At 43.1% G+C, this 24,772-nt stretch overlaps 1 protein-coding gene across 1 annotated transcript in view; it reads right to left on the reverse strand.

The window, feature by feature from the left end:
• LOC307126098 (scavenger receptor cysteine-rich domain-containing protein DMBT1-like) overlaps positions 1–24,772 on the reverse strand; it is a gene marked incomplete at its 5' end in the record, with an annotated part of 74,180 nt that continues 49,408 nt past the window's right edge. Inside the window, 28 exons of the mRNA XM_079816474.1 lie at positions 1–244; positions 339–401; positions 1,137–1,196; positions 1,331–1,393; positions 1,519–1,596; positions 4,761–4,817; positions 4,986–5,045; positions 5,499–5,582; positions 5,681–6,292; positions 6,474–6,551; positions 6,673–6,969; positions 7,525–7,842; positions 8,102–8,416; positions 8,538–8,849; positions 9,282–9,596; positions 9,780–9,918; positions 19,318–19,520; positions 19,651–19,713; positions 19,857–19,934; positions 20,853–20,909; positions 21,085–21,144; positions 21,603–21,686; positions 21,785–22,000; positions 22,107–22,421; positions 22,604–22,681; positions 22,798–23,097; positions 24,199–24,516; positions 24,613–24,696. Coding sequence (XP_079672600.1) covers positions 153–244; positions 339–401; positions 1,137–1,196; positions 1,331–1,393; positions 1,519–1,596; positions 4,761–4,817; positions 4,986–5,045; positions 5,499–5,582; positions 5,681–6,292; positions 6,474–6,551; positions 6,673–6,969; positions 7,525–7,842; positions 8,102–8,416; positions 8,538–8,849; positions 9,282–9,596; positions 9,780–9,918; positions 19,318–19,520; positions 19,651–19,713; positions 19,857–19,934; positions 20,853–20,909; positions 21,085–21,144; positions 21,603–21,686; positions 21,785–22,000; positions 22,107–22,421; positions 22,604–22,681; positions 22,798–23,097; positions 24,199–24,516; positions 24,613–24,696 — 4,799 coding nt within the window. The 3' untranslated portion in view covers positions 1–152. The remainder of the gene's footprint in view (positions 245–338; positions 402–1,136; positions 1,197–1,330; positions 1,394–1,518; positions 1,597–4,760; positions 4,818–4,985; positions 5,046–5,498; positions 5,583–5,680; positions 6,293–6,473; positions 6,552–6,672; positions 6,970–7,524; positions 7,843–8,101; positions 8,417–8,537; positions 8,850–9,281; positions 9,597–9,779; positions 9,919–19,317; positions 19,521–19,650; positions 19,714–19,856; positions 19,935–20,852; positions 20,910–21,084; positions 21,145–21,602; positions 21,687–21,784; positions 22,001–22,106; positions 22,422–22,603; positions 22,682–22,797; positions 23,098–24,198; positions 24,517–24,612; positions 24,697–24,772) is intronic.

The following is a 24,772-nucleotide window of genomic DNA, read 5'->3' on the forward strand; positions in this document are numbered from 1 at the left end:
ATGCATATTTATTTATTGGTTAAAACATCCCTGACCACATAAAATAAAAACAATACAACACAATCTCACAGAGGCATATACATTTAACAAAAAACACAAACAAACATAAAAACCTGAGATTTGATATATCAATAGCAATTTCACTCAAATTTTTAAGTGTTCAAATTTCTTGAACCGGTGTGGTCATTGAGCCGAATGGAGAACCCTTCTTTTTTTGACACCTCCTGTACATCGTCATAATCTGCTATTAAAAACAAAATGTATGTTGTAATCAGATTAATATTTTAAATGGAGTCTATGAATCTGGAAAACATACTAACAATAACTTAATAACTTACCTAACAGGTTTCTCACATCTTCACTCACACTCATCACATTATCATACTCCTCCTGACCTCCCTCTGATCAAGAATGACATAAAAAACACGTCCCATCAGTATAAAACACTTCAGCTGTGTCCCAATTCAGAGGCTGCAACCTTCAAACTAAGCCACATTTGAAGGCCGATTGTGCACCGCTCCACTACGAAGGCTGTCCCGCCTTCAAATGTGTCTTTCGTTTCCCGCGAAATGAAGGATTCAACAGATTGATCCTTTGCGGCCTTGCCTACCCCAGAATTCATTGCGTGCCAGTGACCACAGGATTGTTTTGAGAGAAAATGCAGAATTATACTTTTAAACGCAACTATTGGGTTTCAGCTTACACAAATATCTAATGATACAAATGAAATTTTTTTTTTAAAGCAGTTCAAATGTTGTCTTATATCTTACTAAGATGCGATTATATATAGTTTATACTCTTTATTATGTACAGAAATGGACTATGGTGAACATATTTAGACAGTTTGTGAACCCTGTTTTAGTTTCAGACAGTGTAATATAACTTTCAAGAAAGTCCAGTACAAATGTTACATCAACGGCAGCTGTCACAGTTGCCAGGCAACGATCCTCCGTAGGCTAGACCGTCCCATTTAACAACGCTTGTCCCGACCTCTGTGGCCTTCGAAGGATGCAGCCTCTGAATTGGGACAGCTTTAATCTCATTTGAAGGATCCCTTTTCCCGTCAAGTGTCTTGATTACACAAAACTAATGTAAACATGTAAGGTGATAATAAGATGTACTTCTGTTCAACCCACCTATTTGCAAGCTCTGTCCATTAATGATGACATCATCATAATTCTCAAGTGTGTTAATAACTACACGTGAAAATATAAGGACAAAAAGTTAAATATAAGCACAAAAAAAACAACATTTAGACAGTAATATAAACTATTATCAGTAATCGTGTTTTTTTTTAAGGAATATATATTTGTAATCAATTAAAAATCACCTTTTTTGATATCAGAGATCTGTCCACTGGGGATGACGTCATCAAACCTCTCAGGTGTGTCTTCTACAAATTCACACATTCATTAAAAAACACACATTAATCACATAAAAAAACCTTTAATATACTGAAATAACATTAATATACAAAAAAAATTTATTTCAATATCCTATAGAATGACAGAGCGACACCTGTCTCACGATCTGGTTTCAGTCCATCAGTGATGACATCATTATAGTATCCCGGTGTGATTTCCTTCATCATCTCTTCTGCATCAACAAACAATATGTTTGGATACTAAAATATGTTCTTGTTGCAAGTCATGAGACCATTAAACTGGAACCACCAGCGTGTAAATTTTACCCATGCACATGATTACTGTTTTGATATGGCTAAAAAACATCTCGGTTATGACTGTAACCTTAGTTCCCTGAATAGGGAACGAGACGCTGCGTCACCGCTTTGGGAACGCCTCTGCGTGATTGCGTCGTGAAGCACGTATGTCATCAGTCCAATAGAGAGACAGAATAGGTGACGTCATAGACCCGGAAACTATTAAGCACACCGGCAAACACACGCCGTTAGCTTCTGAAGAAGGCCTGAAACAAGGCGCTTGCGGGCATGCGTTCCCTATTCAGGGAACTAAGGTTACAGTCGTAACCGAGACGTTCCCTTTCAAGGGAACTCGCGCTGCGTTACCGCTTTGGGAACGAGAATACCCACGTCTCCATGCAAGTCTGGATGCCCGCCTGTGGCATGAGCTAAGAGGCGAGCACCCGAGACCCCGGAGTACCGTTTACATCCAGTTCGTAGAACCTGATGAAAGTATGAGGCGAGGACCACCCCGCCGCATCACAAACGTCTTGCAGGGAGGCCCCTGCTAAAAGAGCCTGAGAGGCAGCCATGCTCCTAGTGGAGTGGGACCGAACAGCTAACGGGGAGGGCAATAAGCTCCGATCTATGAGCTCCGATCTACAGCTGATCTCGCTCTCCGGGCCACCAAGGAGATGTCCAGATGCGTCGGCCGTTATATGGCAGCCCTGGTGGCCACAGAGAGACATTTGTGGCTCAATCTTATGGAGATAAAGGAACGGGACAAAAGCTTTTTGCTTGATGTGCCGCTGTCTCCGGGAGGCCTGTTCGGTGACGCCGTCACCACTGTTACCGACAGGTTCCTGGAGGCAAAGAAACAGGCGGTGGTGCTCAAGCAGTTCCTTCCCCGTAAGCCCCAGGTCTCGTCTGCTGCTGGGCGGGAGCAGCAGACGCCAGGTACAAGCTCCTCCCATAGGGTGCAGCAAAAAAAGTCTGAACTCAGACACAACACAGAAATGACAGGAACAATGACACAGAGCGCTTGTTGAAGGCAACAGAAGCTAACGGCGTGTGTTTGCCGGTGTGCTTTATAGTTTCCGGGTCTATGACGTCACCCGCCTATGACGTTCCGTCTCTCTATTGGACTGATGACATACGTGCTTCACGACGCAATCACGCAGAGGCGTTCCCAAAGCGGTGACGCAGCGCGAGTTCCCTTGAAAGGGAACGTATTATGCCACTGTATTATGCCACTGTCTTCACAAAGTAATGTCTAGAGTCATGAAATGATTATTTTTAGTCATCAACTGTTTTTGTCCTGTTGTTTTATGTCTATTTTAAGCAGGCCACACTAATCACTTTTTGGTGAAATTGGCTAAACCAGCCTGCAATGACAACGAGAATTGGAAGGAAATAAATACATATTTGGATGGTGTAATATTATAATAAATTGTCATTAATCACATATTAAGATGTTGTTATCTAATGACTAAAATACCCTAAATAGACAATAAAGAGCAATAATAATAATTCACCGCAATGCATAGGATGTATGATTCAATGACAAATTCAAGTGTAGTTTCACCTCATTAGTTATTCATTTGTTTAGTTGTATCATTTATAATTTGAATAAGAGAACAACACCAATAAACTTGGGGTAATCATAAAATAGTTTTATTCATTACATCAGATTGTGTAAGCTTATATTGCTCAAACACAGCGTGAAAATAAAGGAATTATATAGGAGTAAATTTGACCTGCTGGTGGATTTAGGTGTAAATGCTCCATTTTTTTAACCCTCTATGGTACGCAATATGATTTCAATGAGAAAAAAAATATTTGTGGTGTATTTCCTGCTTAAAATAGGACACTATAACAATAACAATAAAAATTTTCATAACGTTTTTTTATTTATTTTATTTTTTAAGTTTGTTGCCTCAAGGCAACATTGTACCACAACGGACAAATTTAAACATTTGACATTTTCATGTAGAAAAAAGAAATATATTTATTTAAAACATCAATTTCTTTAACCAGACACCTGAACAAACACATTTGTCCAGTTTATAATGTATTACAAATGTCATATTTAATAAAAAGTAACATTTCAACATTTCATTGCTCTCAGGCAACATTGTACCATCGTGGAACACAAGTATTACCAAACCATCACATCAAGTTATCATGTCAAGTTATCATATCAAGTTATCGTGTCAAGTTATCATATCAAGTTATCATATCCATCTTCATCCTCATCTCCATCTTCGATCTCTCCCTGCCGGATTGTCACTATGACCTCATCTTCCTCATCACATGACACCTCATCCTCACCCTCAACAGTTGTGTTATATACCTTTTTTAAATGCTATAGAAAATGTACAGATCAACAATATGTGCAGTTATAGTATGTGAATTACTAATCGTATATGTGCATTACAAAATCATGCAAAAATGCAAATAAATTTAGAGAATTCTAGCTCTTTTCCTTACAAATATACTATATTTGTATCCACCCTAGTGTGTCTGGTATGGCCTTATGCGATTCCATTATGGTACAATGTTGCCTTGAGGCAACACACAGTTTTTTGTAATTTACTCTAAAACATTTGATGATGTATAATGTAAAGTTCTTGAAAATACTTCTTTACTTACCAGTGAATGTGACTCATATTTTTTGTGGGTGATTAACTGGCCAGAAATTAGTAAAAAAAAAGCACTTTTCATTGGAGAAAATATGGAGCCATGTGACCTGTGCACATGTGCTGAAACAGGACACAAAATGGAGCCCTGTGGGTCATGTGACAAATTTTTTGCACTTTCATTGATTAGTATTTGAGTTCTTCTTCCCAGAGATAGGTTTGACCAATAAATTGCTTTTTAATTTTATTCAAAATAAACTAAAATAGACTATGTTGCCTGGAGGCAACACCGTACCATAGAGGGTTAAATCTGGTTTTATCTAAACAATTTTTAACAACACAGGATTGTATATAACACAATTTTAGTAAAAGTTAATGACTGGGAGAACAGCTATGGGTAAATTTCCCCCCGTGGCGGTTCTAGTGTTGAGTTATTAGTTATCTGGTCATGAATCATGTAATAAATTAAAAAGGTCACTGACCTTCCAGGCCACTGCTGTTGGTGACATCATCATAATATACAGTCTTGAACTCTTTTTCTAAGAAGGAGAACAGAATATTAGTATAGAAGTAAACTGCAGTATTTAAAAGATACAGAGCCATATAGACAAATATTTAATATAATTTGTTAATAACATTTATTTAGGTTGAATTCAATGAAAAAGTTTTTTGAATAGTGGAATAAATATACGCTTTAGCTCTCTAACCTGAGAGCAGCTCCTCAGCATCTTCATACCCAGAATGCAGTTCTTCAGAGACGAGACTCCCTGATAAAGGAGAGCAGAAAAGTCAGAAACATGTTCATCTTTACAAACAGAATTAATCCTCATTTCCTTTGGATCATATATTTCTTACTTTTTAAAAACATTAGAGGCAGAAATCTTTTTTAGACCTATTAGCAAACGCATATGTATCCTCAAATGAACCCATTCATCACTGCCTTTCATTAATACACACAGGAAGAGACAAACACACACACACACACTGCAAACATATGAACCGCTCCTTATTACCCTCTTAATATACACACAGGAAGACACACACACACACACACACACACACACACATATTAACATGCACCTGCAGCTCTGTGGTTTTCGGCGAGAATTCTGGTTTGAAGCAGGAGGTTTAACAGGACTAATAATAGATGAACATCAAGTGTCTCACAGACTCTCTTATTAATTCATCATATTAAATAAGATTCATGTCTCATGTCTCACCCGTCTGAGTGAAGTGATTGTGTCTGCGATGAATCTCCTCATAAACGGCCTCAGTCGTCGTCCTGTGTCTCCTCTTAGAGAGAGCTGTGAGTGTAGACAGACAAACCTGCTGTCAGTTCACAACACATGACTGATCACACACTGAATAAGACACAATATGACAGTGTCTGGATCTCTCCTACCTCTCCTCATCCCTCTGTTCTGCTGAATCAGTATAAGCAGTGGCACTAAGAGCAGTAAGAGCACAACTCCCAGTACAATCACAAGCACGGAGAGAGACGCTGCTGGAGGAGTTTGTGGAGGAGAGACTGATGTTGAGCTTGAGCGCACTGTCTGAGAAACTGGAGGAGAAGCTGATGTTGTGGCAGGAGCAGGAGTAGTGGACAGACAGAAGCATTCAAAATCATGCAAATACACAATTAATATTAGCAGTAAAATGATGTAAAAATTACTAATATTGGTCAGTGTGTTGCTGTGACCTGCACAGGTGAGTCCAGCGTGCTCTTTGTGGGAGCAGTCAGTGTGGTTCTTCAGGGAGAGAGGACAGTCCCACAGGTGAATCTCATTCCCTCTGCACTCGACTCTGTTCAGCCACACAACACCTTCACCAGCACCAAAGGCTGAATTCCCATCAGCCCTCAGTGCTGCTCCACAACCCAGCTGCCTGCAGACCACCTGAGCATCGCTGATGTCCCACTGATCATCACAGACTGAGCCCCACACAGCGTTATGATACACCTCCAGCCTCCCAGAGCACCGGCCCTCCCCTCCACTCAGTCTGAGAGGAACATGCTCTAAATCACACACATCAGCCATCACTGACCAGCTTCAGCTCATCATTTACAACAATACATATACAATGCATTTTATAACTAAAGTTGTGATAAATAATGTGGATTCAGTGTTCAAGTGCTACAGATATTTATAACTCAAGCTACTGTATATAAATAAAATACATCCTTATAATAATCTTACTTGAACACTGTCTCTGGTGAGGAGAGGGTGAGGTAGAACATGTCAGACGACTCTGAGGAGATTCACGAGTCTCCTTCTCTGAAATCAAAATGTTAAAATTTCATTCAATACTCAATAGAAAAATTATACGGAAAAATAATCATATTTAAAGAAAAATTACTTATTCAAACCATCTTAAATCAGTTAAATATCATCTTACCTGAGCAGGTGATTTTGGCCACTTCATTATCACAGTCATTCTGTCCCCAGGGTGAAGATGGACACTGCCATAGAGTGGAATCATGACGTCGACAATTAAATTTATCAAGCCAATTATGAGACTTCAGTCCCTCTGAATATCTGGGTTCACTGCCAGATCTTCCACAGTTCAGCTCTTGACAGATCAGACTTGCTGTGTCTCTGTGCATCTGGTTCCAGCACACATTACCCCAGGATCCATTGTAGAAAACCTCCACATTCCCTTCACAGCCCTCAGTTAATCTGATCTCTTTAAACTCTAGATAGAGAAGGATGAGAATCAATACATTAAAACCCATTAACTCTTTAACGTCTTCTCACAGTCTTTTTAGACGAGGCGTACTGTACATGTAGTGGAATAATTGATCTCAACTCTACATAAAAAGGAGGACACTAAAACCAAAAATGTGGAAACATATTTCATTCATTAGTGTATACATTTATAAAATACTAATATTTCCCTATAATGTTTCTTTATTTACACTTTATCATATGAGCATCCAGTCAGTCTCTATTGATTTAAGCATCAGAGTAGCTGTAAGCTGTAATCATTCACTAAGAAGAACCAAATCATTAAAAGTCATTTGTTCGGGAATCAGACTACATTTGTCACACTAGTATTTCGTTTTCCATCCGCATTGGGAAAATGCACTTGTATTAACAGAAATAGTTTTTTTGTAATCTTTTTAATATTATTATTGACATGTACTTTATATCTAACATGTATAAGTACATCTGATATCATCAGTCACATACATTATTGAAAATGTTTAAAATATTTTCAAGTTATTATTTAACTTTGTTTACTGTTTACCTGAGCACACGACTCCTACATCCTCCTTGTGTTGACAGTCATGTTTTCCCCAGCCTGGAGAAGAGCAGTTCCACAGGGACGTCTCATTCCCCTCACATTCCACCTCATCCAGCCATATGGGTCCAGAACCAGGACCAAACCAGGCTGGTACCGGCTGGTTACTGAGGGCCACTCCACACTGCAGCTGTCTGCACACCACATGGGCATCTTTAATATCCCAGGAGTCATCACACACTGTCCCCCATGAGCCGCTGTGAAGAACCTCCAGCCTCCCTGCACAGTCTCCCCCAGAACCCACCAGCCTGATGGACCCGCGACCTGATATTCAGAGAAAGATAAACACATTATTGATCACTAACAACTGAAGAATCTGCCCAGATGTTGCTCTTCTCACCAAAGTTTGTGATTGACAGCTGTTGTGTGGAGCTGCAGTTGAGAGTTTGTGGAGAGCTGCAGTTCCCCAGATGAGCTTCACTCTCTGGAGTGTATTTATTTGCCATTTGTTATTTATCTAAAATGTATACTACATATATTAAAATGTGTAGTTTTATCTTCATCATGGTGTGAATTCCCTCACCAGAGCAGATGACTCCAACTTCTCGTCTATGAGAACATTCAGCTCGACTCCATGAAGAGATGGAACATTCTGAGAGTTTTGTTTCATTCCCGTCACAATCAAACACATCAGCCCAGATTTCACCACTTCCCTCTCCAAACCAGTCTGATCCCACAACAGACACTGCCATCCCACAATTCAGCTGTGTACAGAGGACACTGGCAGCTCTCATATCCCAGCATGCATCACACACTGTGCCCCAATCATTGAGGAACTGCAGCTCCACTCTTCCAGAACAAGAGTCTGAGCCGTTTATCAGTCTGAGGTCTGTGTAACCTGGAGAAACAATTAACAACTTTTTTAAACAGTATGAAACTAAGTCAAGATAATTCAGCAACACAACAGCAGTATGTTATGTATAATGTATCTAAAGAGAAGCCAAATGTTTATACTCAACCAGAACAAATCACTCCAACATCATTGTCATGGGAACAGTTGTGCTTCTGTGAAGATAATCGTGAACAGTTGTGTATCTGTGATTCAGTTCCTCTGCACTGAATCTCTTGTGTCCACATCTGAGCGTCTCCTTTGCCAAAAGCAGCTTCTCCCAGCACCTGTCCAGGAGCTCCACAGTCCAGCTCTCTACACACAACCTCTGCATCCTGCTGGTCAAAGGCAGCGGCACACACTGTTCCCCAGGTGTTCCCATAAATCACCTCTAATCTCCCAGAACACAGGTGAGGCCCATCTACAAGTCGAAGTCCTCGTTCTGAATTATATCAAAATAAGAACAGATTAAACATCTCTATTGACTTGAAGCACAAGAGAAAACTGTCATTAAATTTTGATATTTTGTATTTCATTAATTCATTTAATCTGCACTAATTGTATCTGTCATTTTATCTTTCATCTGTAATTTTATAATCTTCATTCAATAAAGAATGTAAATAAAATTGTCAAGTCAGACTTAATAATAAAAAAGACATTACATATTTAATGGGGATTCACTGCATTATAGTTTATTATACGAAAATAAGGAATGAGGACAAATATAATATCATGAACAAAATGATTAAACAGATTGCATGTTTCATAAGATTTACACTGATGCAGTTTGTCCTCACCAGCAAACAGAAACATTATATTACTTGAATCAGAATTATGAAAGGGTGATGTGATGATAAGATGAGGGGCAGCTTACCTGAACACACGACACCAGCATCTTCATTATGATTACAGTTCTTTAGACGCAGGTTACTTGATCTGCAGTCTTTCAGTGCAGTCTCTGATCCACTACAGCGTACATTAGACATTGAAATCCGTCCTGATCCAGGTCCAAAGTGAGCATGAGTTGTTGCTTTTACAGCCGTCCCACAGTCCAGCTCTCTACACACCACTGCAGCATCAGCAATATCCCAGGACGTATGACACACTGTTCCCCACTGACCATTATAAAGAACTCTGACTGTACCAGCACAGGGATTTCTGCCATTCACCAACCTCACACTCACACTGCCTACACACGAGAGAGAGGGAGACAATTAGTAAATATACCAAACATAGTATGTAAGTGTAACATCACATGTAAATTATTTCAGCTCATATTAAAGAATAAAGTATCTCTTTATGTACCTACCAGAGGTGGTGAGTTTTAACATATAGCACAGAAACATCAGCATCAGACAGTTCTCCATCTTACTTCTGCTCGACACACTCATCAGCTCAGAACACAGCACAAGTTTCTCCTCGGCTCCCTCAAACACACTGAAGAAACTGGCTCCTGTCAGTCCCCTAAAGACAGAGAGACTCTCACAGCTGCCAATGACACTCACTGTTACCTTATTAGACACAACAGAGGAAATCATCAAACACAATCACTGACAAATCAGAGGAGGCATTTATGATTTTCACCATATATATCAAGAGAACATGATGAGCGGGACTCCTCCTCCACCATGAAAAGACACTTTACTGAGGATAGAATCATATCTCTCATAAGTCAGGAGAGAGAAAGTCACACTAAACTTAAAGGAGATTGATACAGGAACACTGCAGGTTATATTCGGCATCAAAGCCTGTGTCTCTGCACACACAACATACAAGACTGACGACTGATTTTTATAAGTCTGATCACTTCAAACACTTGTAAGTAAGGAGAAAACTTAGTAGAAATATAACTATTTTATTTATTTGAATAAATGTAACATTTGAATCTGATGGTTTCTAGATAGGCCTAAATTATGCATAATATTTGCTACTATGCATGGATTTTACAGCTTTGTTGTTTTATTCTAAAAATAAAAATGTTATTACACCATAGTATAAACTATATTGTTGCTAAGCTATTCAAAATAGTTTTTTATCAAATACAATAAATATTATTTACATAAGTAAACCTTAGAGAATAATAAATAGCAGCCGTGCGTTTAATGCTGCACTGCTGTATCTGTCCAGCAGATGGCAGCAAAACACATCTAACTTAAAGACCACTAGCCTATAGTGTTGCGCGTGCATGAGCTTCTCACTGTGAACAGATTTCAGGACTGCAATCAATGTTTTTTTATTCACTTATAGCAACATTTAAAAGGAACAGGTTTCATGTAGAGCTCGTTTCACAGCACATTCATTTTAAACTTTATCTGCACAAAGTGACAATGTAGGCCTAATTACACTCTATAGCGTGATAATCATGATTCGGATCGCGTGTCAAACCGCCAAACTGCTGAAATTTGGCGATCCAAACTGCTGATTCGGCTCACTGATTCATTACGCTTCGAAGCTTCATGAGGCCGTGTTTTGAAATCGTCATCACTATACAGGGAGTGCAGAATTATTAGGCACGTTGATTTTCTGATCATATTTTTTTTCCAGGCACATTTGACCAATTCCAAACCACAGTAATCCTAATAACTACTATTGATTTAGTATTTAATAATGTATAAGTGATATATAATTGTTCATGAAGGCTGGAAATGAAAAACACCTTATATTCAGGTGTGCAGAATTATTAGGCATGTTTTCTTTTACAGATAAATTGAGCCAAAAAAGAGATTTAACTCAGACTGAAAAGTCAAAAAGTATTAAATGCCCATGAGAAGGATGCAATACTAATGCAATACTAGACATTGCAGTTAAGGCATGACCATTGGACAGTGAAATGCTCGTTGGGTCAGCAGGATCTGACAAAAACAGGTGGTGAAGAAAAGACACCTGTTAACTGCAAAAGAATTAAGGTGAAGAATTAAGGGTGAAACCATCAGGAACCCTTTAGTCTCCAGCGCCACCATTTTCCAAAGCTGCAACCTACCTGGAGTCTCCAGAAGTGCAAGGTGTCAGGATCTCAGAGACTTCAGTTAGGTAAAGAATCCTAAAAAATGACCCCCATTAGATAAGAATCACAAGCTGAAGTGTTGTAAAATACATGAAGAAGGTTTTTTTATAGGCTTTATGGACAGATAGGTTGAGAGTGACTCTTGAAGGACCAGCACCACATCCTCTAGTACCACTGTTTGAAGAATTCATCTTCCAGAATCTGGCAGTACGTTTTGGGAGTTCATTTTAGTCCATCCTGAAGTCCGTTTTGCAGAGATGGACTAAAAATTGTAATTGTCTAGAAACTAGAAATTGTAGTGGTCACACAACAGGACTGCACTTTTCCTGTCTGTAGTTTTTAAGGATGGAAATGAGCTGCACTGAGGCTCTAATGTTCTGTTCCCTTTCAGTCGGTCACGTTCGACGTACGTCGGAACTGACCGACGAATTGGGATCTGATCTCAGAGACCAATCTACTTCGAGTGTATTAAAAACGAGCCAATGGAGATTGGCATGCGATCCACGCATTCCACGCACCGCCCCGCAGCGCGGGTATAAATAAGGAAGTGGAATGCTTGATCATTGCCTTTTTTTTCGGAGCCGAACAGCGTCATTGCTGTGTCTACGAAGAGTGTTATTCGAGTCTCGTGAGAAGGATTGCTGTTCCAGTGCGGACGTGACGGCGCTTTTCAGCGGGTGGCCGCTTCAGAGGAGATAAAGAGCTGGTTTTGTTGGTTGGCTGGGCGTTTCCATTTCTGAGTGCTCACGCAGGCTTGCACTATCTGAACTGCGTGAGCCGCGGTCATCTCCCTGAGTGCTTCAGCACTGAAAGAGCGGTTTTCCTTTTCTAAAAGAGCAACACGGTTTGACCCTGCGTCTTTTTCAAGATGTCATTCAAACCGTGTGTTTCTGGATGCGGTTGTTTCCTGTCCTCATTTGACGGCCACGATCTCTCTCACATATAAACATGTGTGATTGCGTTCGTGGGTGATCCATGCTCTCTCAGGAGAGCATGGTCACGTCGGCGCGTTGTTCGTCTCACCTTTCTCGTAAGGGCTCGAGCGTTCAGCGCGCCGTGTGCCGTCGAGCGCCGGCTGACAGCGGGGGTTGCCACGGCAACCCAGCGCGTCACTCGGCACTCTCTAGATGCGCGGTCCAGACTATGAAACCTCAAATGGGGTTGAGTCCCTTTCCTTATTCCCTGATCTAGTTTCTTTTCTGGTGCATCAGAAAAGGACTACTTTAGCTAATAAGCTTTGGTGGACCTGAGGATTACAGTGGGGCATCCCCGCCGGGTACATCTCTTCGGGCCCCCACTCCTCTATCGCATCATGAGCATGCCGAGACTTTGTTCGTGGGTGGTTCATGTTCTCTCATGAGAACATGACCACGTCGGTGCGGTGTTCGTCTTGCCTTTTCATAGGGCTTGAGCGTTCAGCGCACCGTGTGCCGTCGAGTTTGACGGCCACGTTCACTGTTTCACATGCCTGCTGGTAGCTTACAGATGGGATTGCTGGTCCTTTTAAAACAAGGAGACCTAATGTTTCATTTGTGGCTCTGGCAGAGGACAGATGTCAATTGCAGCATCGGAGAGAGGGCTGTTATGCACTGGAAATGATGAGGCTGAGTTTCCCACTATAATGGTGTGTGCTTTTGCTGAATCAGATTCAGAGTTGGCAGCCATGCTTAAATCGCCTTGCCTACCCCCGTGCCTTTTTTCCCGGATGGGCATTGGAAAAATTAGCAGTATGGAACTATTGGTGTCAAAATATGGAACACCAAAAGGGCCGAAATCTGTATACATTTTTCCCTCTCTCACTACCCTCTGTCCTGCATGTACGAGGGTAGTCCCGACCCAGGGGTTATGCAGGAACTGCGTGCGGTGGTGGACCTCGCTCTCTGGGCGACGGAAGTCACTGCACGCTCCCTGGGTCAGGCGATGTCCACACTAGTGGTCCAGGAACCTGGGGCTAAACCTGGCAGATATGCGTGAGTCCGACTAAGTTCGGTTCCTTAACGCCCCTGTCTGTCAGGCTGGCCTCTTTGGCGACGCCGTCGAGTACTTTGCCCAGCAGTTCGCGATGGCCTAGAAGCAGACAGAGGTGGTTTAAAAAAAAAAAAAAAAAATCCTAATTCGCAGCACCTCTGCCTGCTTGTCGCCGAGGGCGCCCCCCCTGCGTCCGCCTCTGCCCCTGCGAAACCCAGGCAGCAGCCTCCATCTGGGAGGCAGGGTGCCGGACGTAAGGGAGGCGCCCAACCCACTCAGGGCTTGCTAGTCTACAAGCAAGCGTAAGGGCAAGCGGCCCTGAGATGGGCAGCCCAGGGAGAACAGGAGCTGCTCCGAGGGAGTTGGTGTCCGCACCCCTCCCTCACCCCCCCGGAGGAGGACCGGGGGCCCTGACTGGTGTCAATACTCTGCCGCTGGCTCTCCGGAGTCCAGCGGTACCCACATTTTCAGAGCAGTTTCTTCTCTCCCTGGGCCCCAAGAGGGCCAGGTTGGCAGTGTGCGACGCCCCCGGGCCTTGTCACCCACACTCTGCCCCACCCTGGAATACTCAGACAACACTCCGGGCCGCCTCCGGGCCTCCCGAGTCGGGTCTGTCTATTCCGCCTCGCTGCCCCACCCCGGGTACGTCTGTGGTGCCGTTGGTCCCGCTTGTGCGGTCTCTGGGCTTCGGCCCCCAGGCCGTCTCGCTGGCTCATCCGTACCAACAGACTCGGCTACGCGATTCAGTTCGCTCACCGGCCTCCCAAGTACAAGGGCATCCTCTTCACCTCCGTGCGAAGCAGCGATGCTCAGGTCTTGCGGTCAGAGATCGATGTCCTACTGGCGAAGGACGCGGTCGAGCCGGTTCCTCCAGCCGATATGAAGGCGGGGTTCTACAGCCCCATTGTACCCAAGAAAGGGGGTGGGTTACGGCCAATCTTGGACCTGCGTATCCTGAATCGGGTCCTGCACAAGCTCCCGTTCCGGATGCTAACGCAGAAACGCATCTTCGAATGCATCCGTCCCCAAGATTGGTTCGCAGCGATCGACCTGAAGGATGCGTACTTTCATGTCTCTATCCTTCCTCGACACAGACGTTCCTACGTTTTGCGTTCGAGGGGAAGGCATATCAGTACAAAGTCCTGCCCTTCGGGCTGTCCCTGTCGCCTCGCGTCTTCACGAAAGTCGCAGAGGCAGCCATTGTTCTGCTCAGAGAACGCGGCGTTCGTATCCTCAACTATCTCGACGACTGGCTCATACTCGCCCAGTCTCGGGAGCAGTTGTGCGAACACAGGGACATGGTGCTCAGTCACCTCAGCCTGTTGGGCCTTCGGGTCAACCGAGAGAAGAGCAAACTCTGTCCCACGCAGAGGATCACTTATCTCGGTATGGAGCTGGATTCGGTCAGCCAGACTGCGCGCCTCACGGAAGAGCGGGTCCGGTCGGTGTTGAACTGCTTGAATTCGTTCAAGAACAGGACAGCGGTCCCACTGAAATTTTTTCAGAGGCTCCTGGGGCATATGGCATCTGCAGCCGCGGTAACGCCGCTCGGATTGCTTCATATGAGACCGCTTCAACACTGGCTCCATGGCCGAGTCCCGAGGTGGGCGTGGCAGAGCGGCCAGTACCGGGTCCCCGTGACTCCTTACTGCCGCCAAACTTTCAGCCCATGGTCCGACGCTTCGTTTCTCCGGGCCGGGGTGCCCTTAGAACAAGTGTCCAGGCATGCTGTGCTCTTCACGGATGCCTCCTCCATGGGCTAGGGGGCCACGTACAACGGGCATGCAGTTTCAGGTCTGTGGACGGGACCTCAATTGCATTGGCATATCAATTGCCTCGAGTTGTTAGCGGTACACTTGGCACTGCGCCGCCTCAAGGGGCCGCTACGTGGCAAGCATGTACTGGTCCGTACGGACAGCACTGCGGCCGTTGCGTACATCAACCGTCAGGGTGGTCTACGCTCCCGTTGCATGTTCCAACTCGCCCGCCACCTCCTCCTTTGGAGTCAGAAGCATCTGAGGTCGCTTCGTGCCATTCACATCCCAGGTGCGCTGAACCAGACAGCCGACGAGCTCTCTCACCAGTCGACACCTCCGGGGGAGTGGCGACTCCATCCCCAGGCGGTCCAGCTGATATGGGACCTCTTCGGAGCCGCACAGGTAGACCTGTTTGCCTCTCCGGACTCGACCCATTGCCAGTGGTACTATTCCCTGACCGGGGGCACCCTCGGCACGGATGCACTGGTGCACAGCTGGCCCCGGGACCTGCGCAAATATGCGTTTCCCCCCCCAGTGAGCCTTCTTGCACAGACCCTGTGCAAGGTCAGGGAGGACGAGGAGCAGGTCTTGTTAGTTGCGCCCTACTGGCCCAACCGGACCTGGTTCCCAGAACTAACTCTCCTGGCGACAGCCCCTCCTTGGCCGATCCCCCTGAGGAGGGACCTTCTTTCTCAGGGACGGGGCACTCTATGGCACCCGCGTCCAGACCTCTGGAAACTCCATATCTGGTCCCTGGACGGGACGCGGAGGTTCTAGGTGGTCTACCACAGGCAGTGGTGGACACCATCTCTTCTGCTAGAGCCCCCTCTACGAGGCGCCTCTACGCTTTGAAGTGGAACCTGTTCGTTGAATGGTGCTCTTCCCACCGGGAAGACCCCCGAAGGTGTTCGGTTAGTGTCGTGCTTTCTTTCCTGCAAGATGGGCTGGAGCGAAGGCTGTCTCCCTCCACCCTCAAAGTGTACGTCGCAGCAATAGCGGCGTATCACGACGCAGTCGAAGGTAAGTACATAGGAAAGCACGACTTAATCGTCAGGTTCCTCAGAGGTGCGAGGAGGCTAAATCTTCCTCGTCCAAACTCGTTACCCTCTTGGGACTTAGCTCTAGTGCTCAGAGCACTTCAGAGCCCTCCCTTTGAGCCTTTGCAGTCTGTGGAGCTTAAAATCCTGTCAATGAAGACAGTGCTTCTGACGGCATTGGCCTCCATCAAGAGGGTAGGGGACCTGCATGCACTTTCGGTCAACGAATCGTGCCTAGAATTCGGGCCGGCCAACTCTCACGTTGTCCTGAGACCCCGGCCTGGATACGTGCCCAAGGTTCCTACCACTCCCTTCCGGGACCAGGTAGTGAACCTGCAAGCGCTGCCCTCGGAGGAGGCAGACCCAGCCCAGGCTTTATGTCCCGTCCGCGCTCTTCGCGCTTACGTCGACCGGACTCAAAGCTTTCGGACCTCAGAGCAACTCTTTGTCTGTTACGGAGGCCAGCAGAAGGGAAAGGCTGTCTCCAAGCAGAGGTTAGCCCACTGGATAGTGGATGCTATCGTCTTGGCTTACCAGTCCCAAGACGTGCCTTGCCCGTTCGGGTTGCGAGCACACTCAACAAGGAGTGTTGCTTCTTCCTGGGCGCTGGCTCAAGGCGCCTCGCTGACAGATATATGTAGAGCTGCGGGCTGGGCGACACCTAACACGTTCGCTAGATTCTATAGCCTCCGTGTAGAGCCGGTATCTTCCCGCATCCTCGCCCCCAGTGGCCAGTAGCGCTAAGTGCCCGTTCTAAGTGTCGGCTTGCAACGCCACTCCCGCCCTCTGGGCCGGATACGTGCGTCTATTTTCTCCAGTTGTGTTCCCCGGAAACGGCTAACCCTGTCGAGCTCCTCCGTCCCCCCTGCGGTGCCAGACGTTGCGGCCGTCTGATGCCAGGCCTGCACCCGTATGCTTGTGAAACGTGTGTGTAGGCTGGGTTCCATATGTAGCGGTCCCCTCACGGCTACCCCATATGTGTATTCTTCCACGGTACCAGCTGCCCTACTCGGCTAGCCCTGTGTCTTTCCCTTGACAGAGCCCGCTCTGTCGTCTCTGGGCGTGTTCTTTCCCCCCTGGGACCAGGCTGGAACCACCCCAGAGACTGCCATATGTTGCACTACCCTGCCAGGTTAGTCCTTATGTGTATTCTGCCACCTAGCCTTCTACGAAGGACGTGGCTCCGCAGCGTACCATCTCCCGAGACGGGCACGCTTTCCCAGCGTTATCCAATAGTCACACTGAGTGGGTCTTGCAGAAACAGCAGTGACTGACCTCCCTGCTTGGAGCCCTGACTTCCATACCATCTAAGACGGTCCAGTGCGCTCAAGCAGGACGCTGGAAGGGCCAGCGCCCTGGCGTTTTGGTAGGGATCCCAATTCGTCGGTCAGTTCCGACGTACGTCGAACGTGACCGACTGAAAGGGAACGTCTCGGTTACGTATGTAACCCTCGTTCCCTGAAGGAGGGAACGGAGACGTACGTCCCGTCGCCAGGTGCTGTGCTTCCGCTAGGGGGCCGAGTCACTAGTTCGGCTCCTCAGCAGAAAAAGGCAATGATCAAGCATTCCACTTCCTTATTTATACCCGCGCTGCGGGGCGGTGCGTGGAATGCGTGGATCGCATGCCAATCTCCATTGGCTCGTTTTAATACACTCGAAGTAGATTGGTCTCTGAGATCAGATCCCAATTCGTCGGTCAGTTCCGACGTACGTCTCCGTTCCCTCCTTCAGGGAACGAGGGTTACATACGTAACCGAGACGTTTTTAAGCATTATTAACTTATAAAGTGATTCATATGTTTTATAGAGAAGAAGTATATATTTTTAACGTGTTACAGATTGTTGACTTACACATAGCCCTATATAGGCCTAACAAAACAAACAAATGTGTGTGACTGTGTGCACTAACTCACCATGTCTTTACACTTTCAGTTTGTTGGACAGTTATAAAAGTAAAATGCCAAGCAGACAAGCGATATGCATATTTATTTATTGGTTAAAACACACCTGACCACATAAAATAATGATATTTGATATACTGTAGATCATTTAATTTAATTAATCAACATTATCCACTCATAACATTTAAAGTACATGCTGTCATGATGGTGAAGCTGTTACATCACATTTTTGTTAATTTGGTAATTTTGCAGAAAAAGCTTTTTTTTGTTGTTGTTGCTGATATTAAAAAGGCCATAAAAAAACAATACAACACAATCTCACAGAGGCATATACATTTAACAAAAACACAAACAAACATAAAAACCTGAGATTTGATATATCAATAGCAATTTCACTCAAACTTTTAAGTGTTCAGATTTCTTGAACCGGTGTGGTCATTGAGGCGAATGGAGAACCCTTCTTTTTTTGACTCCTCCTGCACATCGTCATAATCTGCTATTAAAAACAAAATCTTAATTTATGTTGTAATCAGATTCATATTTTAAATGGAGTCTATGAATCTGGAAAACATACTAACAATAACTTAATAACTTACCTAACAGGTTTCTCACATCTTCACTCACACTCATCACATCATCATCCTCCTTCTGATCAAGAATGACATAAAAACACGTCCCATCAGTATAAAACACTTCAGCTGTGTCCCAATTCAGAGGCTGCATCTTCAAACTAGGCCGCATTTGAAGGTCGATTGTGCACCGCTCCACTATACGAAGGCTGTCCTGCCTTCAAATGTGTCCTTCGTTTCCCGTGAAATGAAGGATTCAACAGATTGATCCTTTGCGGCCTTGCCTACCCCAGAATTCATTGCGTGCCAGTGACAACAGGATTGTTTTGAGAGAAAATGCTGAATTACACTTTTAAACGCAACTATTGGGTTTCAGCTTACACAAATATCTAATGATACAAATGAAGAAAAAAAAACGTTGAAGCAGTTCAAATGTTGTCTTATATCTTACTAAGATGTGATTATATATAGTTTATGCTCTTTATTATGTAGGCCTACAGAAATGGACTATGGTGAGCATATTTAGACAATTTGTGAACCCTGTTTTAGTTTCAGACAGTTTAATATAACTTTCAAAAAAGTCCAGTACAAACGTTACATCAACAGCAGCTGTCACAGTTGCTAGGCAACAATCCTCCGTAGGCTAGACTTTTCTTTAACAACGCTTGTCCCGACCTCTGTGGCCTTCGAAGGATGCAGCCTCTGAATTAGGACAGCTTTTATCTCATTTGAAGGATCCCTTTTCCCGTTAAGTGTCTTGATTACACAAAACTCATGTGAACATGTAAGGTGATAATAAGATGTACTTCTGTTCAACCCACCTATTTGCGAGCTCTGTCCGTTAATGATGACATCATCATAATTCTCAAGTGTGTAAACTACACGTGAAAATAAGGACAAAAAGTCAAATATAAGCACTAAAATAAACATTTAGACAGTAATATAAAATATTATCAGTAATGGTGTTTATTTTAAAGGAATATATATTTTTAATCAATTAAAAAACACCTTTTTTGATATCAGATATCTGTCCACTGGGGATGACATCATCATAACTCTCAGGTGTGTCTTCTACAAATGCACACATTCATTAAAAAATACACACATTAATCACATTCTAAACACATAAAAAAAAAAAATAATTTAATATACTGAAATAACTTTAATATACTAAAAAAAAACTATTTCATATCCGATTATAGAATAAACGGCACCTGTCTCACGATCTGGTTTCAGTCCATCAGTGATGACATCATCATAGTATCCCGGTGTGATTTCCTTCATAATCTCTTCTGCATCAACAAACAATATGTTTGGATACTAAAATATGTTCTTGTTGCAGGTCATGAGACCATTAAACTAGAACCGCCAGGGGTCGTTGTAAACCTAAAACCGCCAGCCAGTAAAATTTACCCATGCACATGATTTCTGTTTTGTTATGGCAAAAAAACTTATGCCACTGTATTATGCCACTGTCTTCACAAAGTAATGTCTAGAGTCATGAAATGATTATTTTTAGTCATCAATTATGTTTTGTCCTGTTGTTTTATGTCTATTTTAAGCAGGCCACACTAATCACTTTTTGGTGAAATAGGCTAAACCAGCCTGCAATGACAACGAGAATTAGAAGGAAATAAATACATATTTGGGTGGTGTAACGTTATAATAAAATGTCATTAATCACGTGTTAAGATAACCCATGTTATTTAAATGACCAAAATATCCTAAATAGACAATAAAGAGCAATACAAATTCACCGCAATGCATAGGATGTATGATACAATGACAAATTCAAGCGCAGTTTCACCTCATTAATTATTCATTTGTTTAGTTGTATCATTTATAATTTGAATAAGAGAACAACACCAATAAAATTGGGTAATCATAAAATTGTTTTATTCATTACATCAGATTGTGTAAGGTTTTATTGCTCAAACACAGGGTGAAAATAAAGGAATTATATAGGAGTAAATTTGACCTGCTGGCTTATTTAGGTGTAAATGCCCCATTTTTTAATCTGGTTTTATCTAAACCATTTTTAACAACACAGGATTGTAAATAACACAATTTAGTAAAAGTAAATGACTGGGAGACTTGGTTTAGTTATGTAAATTTGAAAAACAGTTATGGGTAAATTTTACCCCATGGCGGTTCTAGTGTTAAGTTATTAATTATCTAAATCATGTAATAAATTTAAAAAGGTCACTGACCTTTCAGGCCACTGCTGTTGGTGACATCATCATAATATACAGTCTTGAACTCTTTTTCTAAAAAGGAGAACAAAATATTAATATAAAAGTAAACTGCAATATTTAAAAGGTACCGAGTCATTAGGCAAATATTTAATATAATTTGTTAATAACATTTATTTATTTATTTAGTTTGAATTCAATGAAAAAGTTTTTTGAATAGTGGAATAAATATACGCTTCATTTCTCTAACCTGAGAGCAGTTCCTCAGCATCTTCATACCCAGAATGCAGTTCTTCAGAGACGAGACTCTCTGATATAGGAGAGCAGAACAGTCAGAAACATGTTCATCTTTACAAACAGAATTAATCCTCATTTCCTCATTGGATCATAAAACTCTTAATTTTTAAAAACATTAGAGGCAGAAATCTTTTTTTAGGCCTATTAGTAAACACATGTATCCTCAAATGAACCCATTCCTCACTGCCTTTCAGTAATACACACAGGAAGAGACAAACACACACACACACACACACACACACACAGCAAACATATGAACCGCTCCTTATTACCCTCTAAATATACACACAGGAAGACACACACACACACACACACTCATATAAACATGCACCTGCAGCTCTGTGGTTTTCTGCAGGAATTCTGGTTTGAAGCAGGAGGTTTAACAGGACTAATAATAGATGAACATCAAGTGTCTCACAGACTCTCTTATTAATTCATCATATTAAATAAGATTCATGTCTCATGTCTCACCCCTCTGAGTGAAGTGATTGTGTCTGCGATGAATCTCCTCATAAACGGCCTCAGTCGTCGTCCTGTGTCTCCTCTTAGAGAGAGCTGTGAGTGTAGACAGACAAACCTGCTGTCAGTTCACAACACATGACTGATCACACACTGAATAAGACACAATATGACAGTGTCTGGATCTCTCCTACCTCTCCTCATCCCTCTGTTCTGCTGAATCAGTATAAGCAGTGGCACTAAGAGCAGTAAGAGCACAACTCCCAGTACAATCACAAGCACGGAGAGAGACGCTGCTGGAGGAGTTTGTGGAGGAGTGACTGATGTTGAGCTTGAGCGCACTGTCTGAGAAACTGGAGGAGAAGCTGATGTTGTTGTGGCAGGAGCAGGAGTAGTGGACACTGACAAATCTGGAAAGACAGACACAGACACATTCAAAATCATGCAAATACACAATTAATATTAGCAGTAAAATTATGTACAAATGACTTATATCGGTCAGTGTTTTGCTGTGACCTGCACAGGTGAGTCCAGCGTGCTCTTTGTGGGAGCAGTCAGTGTGTTTCTCCAGGGAGAGAGGACAGTCCCACAGGTGAATCTCATTCCCTCTGCACTCGACTCTGTTCAGCCACACAACACCTTCACCAGCACCAAAGGCTGAATTCCCATCAGCCCTCAGTGCTGCTCCACAACCCAGCTGCCTGCAGACCACCTGAGCATCGCTGATGTCCCACTGATCATCACAGACTGAGCCCCACACAGCGTTATGATACACCTCCAGCCTCCCAGAGCACCGGCCCTCCCCTCCACTCAGTCTGAGAGGAACATGCTCTAAATCACACACATCAGCCATCACTGACCAGCTTCAGCTCATTTACGACAATGCATATATAATGCATTTTATAACTATTTAAAGTTGTGATAAATTATGTGGATTCAGTGTTCAAGTGCTACAGATATTAATAATTCAAGCTGCTGTTTATAAATAAAATACATCCGTATAATAAACTTACTTGAACACTGTCTCTGGTGAGGAGAGGGTGAGGTAGAACATGTCAGACGACTCTGAGGAGATTCAGGATTCTCCTTCTCTGAAATTAAAATGTTAAAATTTCATTCAATACTTGATAATGATAAGGAAAAATAATCATATTTAAAGAGACATGACCACTTCAAATCATCTTAAATCAGTTAAATATCATCTTACCTGAGCAGTTGATTTTGGCCACATCATTATGACTGCAGTCATTCAGTCCCCAGGGTGAAGATGGACACTGCCATAGAGTGGAATCATGACGTCGACAATTAAATTTATCAAGCCAATTATGAGACTTCAGTCCCTCTGAATTACTGGGTTCACTGCCAGATCTTCCACAGTTCAGCTCTTGACAGATCAGACTCGCTGTGTCTCTGTCCATCTTATTGTAACACACATTCCCCCAGGATCCATTGTAGAAAACCTCCACATTCCCTTCACAGCCCTCAGTTAACCTGATCTCTTTAAACTCTAGATGGAAAAGGATGAGAATCAATACATTAAAAACAATTAACTCTTTAACGTCTTCTCACAGTATTTTTAGAGGAGGCGTACTGTACATGTAGTGAAATAATTGATCTCAACTTTACTTATATAAAAAATGTGGAAACATATGTCATTCATTAGTGTATACATTTATAAAATACTAATACTGCCCAATAATGTTTCTTTATTTACACTTTATCATATGAGCATCCAGTCAGTCTCTATTGGTTTAAGTCTATAGCTGTAAGCTGTAATCATTCACTAAGAAGAACCAAATCATTAAGTAAATTGTTCGGGAATCAGACTACATTTGTCACACTCTGGCTGCGTCCGAAACCAGGAAAATGTTGCCTTCGGAGGACATATTTCAAGGCAGGAAGGCACCAAGGCACGTCCGAATCTAATGTTAGCTTCACTTCCTGTCTCCTGAGAGACCTTCATCTGATCGATTTTTGAAGGCAGCATATTTGTATCCTTCGCTGCCTTTGATATCCCACAATCCTGTGCTTTCCATTTTGTGACAGCTGAGCTGGAAAAAAAAGATGGCGTCTGAAAGTTGCGTTTGCTGGTTAGTTTGTGTGTAAATGTACGTTTTTTACCAACATTTTCTACTTCTGATGTCATTTCTAGCGAGAAATTACTAATGTAATAATTAAATATTGTTTCGTTCTCACCAACGCTCTCTCTATTTGGCTATAGATCATTAAACGGTTACACTGCCTTAGAAGTCTGTCCGAAATCAGTTTCGTGAGGTGCCTTTCATGCACAAACGCTGCCGTACAAGCCACTGTCTGATAAGGCAGCGAGGCAACAAGTCAGCTGCCAAGGTTTTCGGGGGAGCCTCTGTGTTTAGTGCTGTAGATTCAGTTGTGTAAAGATGTAAGTAGTTTAGAAAACTCTGTCAGAGTATTTTAGTATTCCATCCACATTGGGAAAATGCACTTGTATTAAAAGGTTAATTTTATTATTATTATTGACATGTATATATAACATGTATAAGTACACCTGATATCATCAGTCACATACATAGATTACTGAAAATGTTTAAAATATTGTCAAGTTATTATTAAACTTCTTATGGTTTACCTGAGCACACGACTCCGACATCCTCCTTGTGTTGACAGTCATGTTTTCCCCAGCCTGGAGAAGAGCAGTTCCACAGGGACATCTCATTCCCCTCACACTCCACCTCATCCAGCCATATGGGTCCAGAACCAGGACCAAACCAGGCTGGTACCTGCTGGTTACTGAGGGCCACTCCACACTGCAGCTGTCTGCACACCACATGGGCATCTTTAATATCCCAGGAGTCATCACACACTGTCCCCCATGAACCGTTGTGAAAAACCTCCAGCCTCCCTGCACAGTCTCCCCCAGAACCCACCAGCCTGATGGACCCACGACCTGATATTCAGAGAAAGATAAACAGTGCTTGTATTGTACATGCACATTATTTTTCACTAAAAGCTAAAGAACCTGTCCAGATGTTAATTTTCTCACCAAAGTTTGTGATTGACAGCTGTTGTGTGGAGCTGCAGTTGAGAGTTTGTGAAGAGCTGCAGTTCCCCAGATGAGATTCACTCTCTGGAGAGAGTATTTATTTGTCATTCGTTATTTATCTAAAATGTATACTACATTTATTCAAATGTGTAGTTTTAAT

The sequence above is a fragment of the Gobio gobio genome, assembly GCF_949357685.1.
Source record: "Gobio gobio genome assembly, chromosome: 5".
Taxonomy (NCBI): Eukaryota; Metazoa; Chordata; class Actinopteri; order Cypriniformes; family Gobionidae; genus Gobio; species Gobio gobio.